The 5,811-nt window shown below is 40.8% G+C and overlaps 1 protein-coding gene across 2 annotated transcripts; it reads right to left on the bottom strand.

Moving 5' to 3' along the window:
* Nucleotides 1–2,157: 2,157 nt before the first annotated feature.
* Nucleotides 2,158–4,175, bottom strand: LOC115260505 (exonuclease mut-7 homolog). 2 transcript variants are annotated; one of them, XR_003894578.2, is made up of 4 exons: nucleotides 3,992–4,175; nucleotides 3,637–3,925; nucleotides 3,234–3,582; nucleotides 2,158–2,908 (listed from the first exon to the last, which is right to left on the bottom strand). XR_003894578.2 is itself a non-coding variant. In XM_062843449.1 (3 exons), exons 2-3 carry the CDS (start codon nucleotides 3,399–3,401, stop codon nucleotides 2,681–2,683), a joined length of 396 nt encoding a protein of 131 aa, XP_062699433.1. In that variant the 5' UTR covers nucleotides 3,402–3,582; nucleotides 3,637–4,175; the 3' UTR covers nucleotides 2,158–2,680. The 2 variants fall into 2 exon arrangements, 1 of the variants encoding a protein (XP_062699433.1); XM_062843449.1 differs by having other exon boundaries at nucleotides 3,637–4,175.
* Between the last annotated feature and the right edge of the window lie 1,636 nt (nucleotides 4,176–5,811).

Below are 5,811 nucleotides of genomic sequence, written 5' to 3'. Positions count from 1 at the left end.
CAAGGAAGCAGTCATCGGTCATAAAACCGACAGCGTCGCAGCGGAGTGGCTCATCCACTCCACCATCGTCGAGACAAGCGCCTCCCCACGCGCAACCGAGGCAGTGGTTTTCGGTTATAAAACCGACAGCGCCACATAGGAGTGGCTCATTCAGTCAACGAACGTCGACACGCACGCATCCCGCAGTGCAACCAAGGAAGCAGTCATCGGTCATAAAACCGACAGCGTCGCAGCGGAGTGGCTCATCCACTTCACCATCGTCGAGACAAGCGCCTCCCCACGCGCAACAGAGGCAGTGGTTTTCGGTTATAAAACCGACAGCGTCACAGCGGAGTGACTCATTCTGCCAACGGACGTCGGTACGAAGGCATTTCCCAGTGCAACCAAGGTATCGGACGGCGAAACGAACTAGAGTTATCAGAAATTTTCCTTGAGTTATTCAGAAATATTCCATCATCCACAAGAGTTATTGGAAAACAATTTTCTACACAGTTCCCAAATCAATCCCGCCAATCAAACAGATCGGCATGGAAGACAGCGGACATGGGGCCCATATAGCCGAGGCGATAAACGCACGGGTATTCAGCATGACCATGCTGAGGGTGACGGGTTCGATTCCCGGTCGGTCCAGGATCTTTTCGTAAAGGAAATTTCCTTGACTTCCTTGGGCATAGAGTATCTTCGTGCCTGCCACACGATATGCACATGCAAAATGGTCATTGGCAGAGGAAGCTCTCAGTTAAAAACTGTGGAAGTGCTCATTGAACACTAAGCTGAGAAGCAGGCTTTGTCCCAGTGAGGACGTTACGCCAAGAAGAGAGAGAGAGAACAGCGGACAAAAAGCCGTGCTACCGCCACGGCTGAGGAATCCAACCGAAAATTTCGACAGGATCCAGCGTGACAAGCACTTAGAATCGTGAGATATCGTGTACTTCGAGAATGCCACGAATGTCGCAAAGAAAGCTCTCATTTCATTTGTAAATGCTAATAAAACATTAAGTTTATGTGCAGGCTCTATCCCAGTTGGGACAAAAATAATAAAAAAGCAATAAACCTTATTAGTTCAACGCTTAGTTGTTTTTGTGTTTATTGATTGTTCATTGCCGTCTCTTCTATGGCTGATTAAATTATGTTTTATTTTTTTTTCGATTTGAATTTAGTATAGATCTAGTATTTACTTCAGCTATACAAAATTCTGAGCGAAAAAGAATAAAAATGCAATTTAATCGGCTATAGAAGGGCCGTAGAAATCGTTTCCATTTTACATCGCTTCATTCACGTCGTATAAATGTACGTCGAATAAATTACATCGCAAGATTTACATGGGATCTGTTTATTACATCAACAGCCGTCGAGTACATCGGGCTGTGTAACATCTATCATTCGATGTAAAGACCTGGATACAACGATTTCAATGTAATATTCATCAACTTGTTTTGCTGTGTAGGTGACAATAGGGCTCTGCACGAAATTCTCTCCCTCTCTTTCGCTCTTATTGAGATTTTGTAAACAACAAGGCCAGGAAATGTCAAAATCCCATACAAAATCAAAACAGTGCAGTGCCCTATAGTGAGAAAACGTCAAACTCGAACAAAAACGATCAGAGTGTTACGTCTGTTTGTCTGTGATGTCACTTTTTTTCTTCTTCATTAAAATAATTATGTTTGAGTCGTTATAAGAATTGTTGGGATTACAACCGCTTATATGTTCATCAATCATTTTTCGAGTTGCACTTGACAGGAAATTATCAACATTGCAACTGCTTACTTTTTCTAACATAGTTTGTCCCTTCTTTTCTATATAGGCTGTTCTTTCGAATTGCGCTTTTCAGAAAACTATGGGCATTACAACCGTTAAATTGTTAAAATATTCACATTTTTTTTCAAATGTTTAAACACCTGTGCCTATAAATTCCTGAAAAGTGCAATTTGAAAGGACTCTTCATTGTACTAACAGTTCACGGCTATGCGGGTTGTCCTACAAATTTGAAATGTACAAAATAATAGACATTGAATTGTACCAATCTTAACCATGATAGGAAGAAATACTTCCGCACGCTATACCAACAGTTTTCGCATAAGTAACAAGTCATATAACGATAACAATTATAAAAATAATCACAAAATAAAATAAATTAAGACAAGTTAAATCGTTAACTCTAATAAATATAAAACAACCCCTTTTATTTTGAATAATTTCACATATTTTTTTCACATGCTTTGAAAAATTTAAAATTTTGCTATAACAAAATTCATCATATTTGAAGTCAATTTTTAGCTCCACCGATCTCATGAGAACAAACAAAGTGACAGCACCTCAAATTCAACCATTTTGTGTAGAAATCGGCTTTCACTGTTATTTTCATGAACATACCTAGCTGTACAACTGGGGTTACTTTGTGTAGATCTCACTGGCACTTAGAGTAGGTACTGATTTTATATTGGGGCCAGACGCCAGTGAATGACTGCTGCTCCCGAGAACCACACCTTTTGCCTTGGAACAATTTTGGTGGGATGAATGATGACATTTGTAGTTCCGAGAAGAATTTTGGTTATTGGTGTCCCCACCACCAAGGGTGTGTCGTTTGTTGTGCCTATCACGATGGTTGCGTCGGTAACGAGAAGAGTTATCCTGAGGTCTACCGGCCCTCCTCGGGGAGCGATCATCGTTCGATCGGATATTATTCAGCAAAACGTTTAGAATCACGTTGGTTATGCTCTTGGATATGGGGCAGCTGACTTTCTATGGCCTTGTAGATCTCAAGCAGGCAGAAGCCGTTCAGGACAGCATAGCGGAGCTGCTCATTGCGCAGTGGTCGCTGGGTCCAGTTTGAGAACAGATTGGACTTGTTCAACTTTTTGCCTACACAACTGGACCAGGTTGGCGAAATTTGGATGAACAGATTTCTCTGAAATTATGTGTATTAGTATTAGATGAAGACAAAATTTGGAATAATGTTTAGGACTAGTAGCGATTGCGTGTATTCCAAACAATGTTGTAATTGAAATTAACAGAGTAAATACCTTGTTTAAAGAACTTCTTCTAAATAAATTTATTTACATCACCACCAGCGGCTGACCAAACGATCAACCTTTCAGCGCAAACCGACATTCGGTTCTTCAGATTTGTGCTTTTGAAATCTTGAGGTGTGGCTTCGTCATATCTTGACCTTAATGTCAAGTATTTAAGGAGCTAATCGCTATTAGCCTGTAACTTAGTAATAATGTACATACCATGTTAAGGATAACGGATGCAATTGAATCGGCAACTTTTTGAAGCACTAAGGCAGCCCAATCCGACGGCTCCAGATGGCTTACCAGCACATCGATCATGTACACATCGTCCCACGTGGCCAGCTGAATGAAGGAAACTTCTTTGCACAGGCAAAGGTCGGCTCCCATTCAGAATCCAACGCAACCACCGACTGCCCGTTGAGATCCGATCGCATGGCGAGATTTTGCCCTCCATAAGTGTCCCAGATGAACATGGAATTCGTCGTGCCGGAGTTTATGCGCGGGTTCACTCTCTGGGCGTCTCTCTTGATTATCGATGTCTGGCCGGGGTTGCTGCTGGTTTCCTTTACTGTAATAGGGACGAAAATCAATAAATTTCTTGTCATTTCTACTCAACACTTACTGCTCTAAGATGTAAATCCTGCACGAACAGGGAATGTTCGCTTTGTTTGTGCTGATAACGGGAGCCCCATTTGACTGCCTCCGGTTGATCGTTAGAATTCGAACAAGGACACAGTAGTTTTCGGTCCGTTTCCAGTGCCGCACCATATTATCACTAGCGGAAATCTTGTCCGTCGATGAGACTAATGCCAGCCCGTGCGGTACAATCTTGATTCATCGAAGTATTTACCTTCCGAACTCTCCGCTGGCATCACGATCAGCAGTGTGGAAAAATCGGATTTATTGTTATCCTACCACGGACAAGATTAATTTGTAAGAAATAATATTATTTGAAATCGCGTATTTTTAATACTTACTACCTAGCTTATTACTATTGAAACTGAGCTAGAACGATGCTTCAGTTTCATGCGCGAATGATCGTTTTGTTTTGGATTATATCAAAAACTTGTTGTCACTAATACTAATGCAACTAGTCGGAATTGAACGATAGTCGATAAAAACGATACAAGTCGACGATTTGGACGTCGACGATTTTTGATGCATCCGCAGTGCAACCAGACCGAAGTTTAGTTTTATTTCAACCGCGAATTAGTTCGGATTAACTGTAAAGAAAGTGAAAGTGAAAATAAAGAGAAAGTACCAAGTGGAAGTAATAGTGTTTCAGTTAGCAGTTTCCAAGTGCCAAGACCAAGTGAAGTGTTCAAGTGCTCTCCAGTAAGGAAATCGTCCCGCACGTTCTAGAAGTCTTTCCATTCCAACGGTTTCCTTACATCTCAAGTTCCAAATCATACAGTCCACTGCCAAGAAGGGAGTCGTCCACCAAGTCTACGAAGTGCTTCCCATTCCAACGATTTCCCTTCTCCAATTCCACCAGCCAGTGTGGAACACGTCCTAATAATAAGTCGTAAGCAACATTTTTCGTGTAGAAAGCCGAATGTTATCTTATGATAAAAATAAACAAGTGTATTTGTTCTCAACATTCGTAGTTTTACGCTATTCACTGTACCACTTCGATTTCTGCTTGTATAACTGAAAAAAGTACTTACATGTACGGTTAATCCCATAAAAATCATTTTTCAATATGAAAATCGGTGGGTCGAAAGTCCATCATCATGACCAGAACGTCGTACAAAACATCATCAGGTTCACCCCCACGAAATCGCCAGTTTTCTGCTCAATTCTAAAGAGTATTCAATAATAAACTATTCCTCACACAACGAAGAAGCACTAAAATCACACCCGCACATAATTTTCTTCAACAAATTCACTGTTTTTGCCTAAAAATTCAACCGTAATCAAGTTGTCGAAAGTACCATCACAACACGCAAAGGGTCGAATTAGCCTGACGAAAGTAAATAAGAATCGATAGAGAGTCTGATTGGAATATAACCCCAAAGACGGAAGTCACCTGTCAAACTACAAACATGGAACTACAAATCAACCCAAATTTAAGTTGTTTTGACGCAATCCCGGTCTTCCGTGGAATAACTCAAATTTGCGTCAAACAACGAAAGTGGTGAGTGAGTAGTTCTCGTTTGAGAGCGGCAAAAAAATTAACCCACTGGTAAGTTATTTTCACCCAACGGAGGCCTCAAATGTCGCAAATTTGGGTTAACTCAAGAAAACCCAAATTTGGCTTCTTCCACGGAAGAGCAGCGGATGCGTCGGTGCTTCTCTCTTTGTTTTTGACAACATTGCGGTGGGGCGAGGGAGAAAACAACCCAACTTTGAGTTAAAACTAAAAGCAGTTTAGCCAAATTTGAGTTTTTAAAACTTATTCTTTGAGTTTTAATATTTTTCCGTGAAGGGTCGAATCAGCTAGGTCGAAAGTACATGTCAAGTCAAAAAAAGGTCGGAAGTGGCATTGGTTCAACTGGTCGACAAATACATCTCATCGAACAAAAAGACCTAAATTAGTAAATCTCATCGTTGGCGCATTATTTTTGCATAAAATTTAGTCTGTTCTGCAAATATTATTCATGCTCGATTCAAAGTGCATCAAGAGATTTTCATTAGATTTTTTGCAGCTGCATTGTTAAATGGGATTTGATTTTGTCTTTTCAAACCTTCACCAGCCATTTTCTCGGTTTGCCACACATGTTACATTCGACCTAATCAAATCGAGCTCCAGAAATATCCACTGAGTAGTTTTGAACGAGCATGAAGTTAGCTCACT

Source organism: Aedes albopictus, unplaced genomic scaffold, assembly GCF_035046485.1.
Source record: "Aedes albopictus strain Foshan unplaced genomic scaffold, AalbF5 HiC_scaffold_229, whole genome shotgun sequence".
NCBI lineage: Eukaryota > Metazoa > Arthropoda > Insecta > Diptera > Culicidae > Aedes > Aedes albopictus.
Note: the sequence above shows the minus strand (reverse complement) of the source record. Positions and strands in the feature narration are given on the sequence as shown.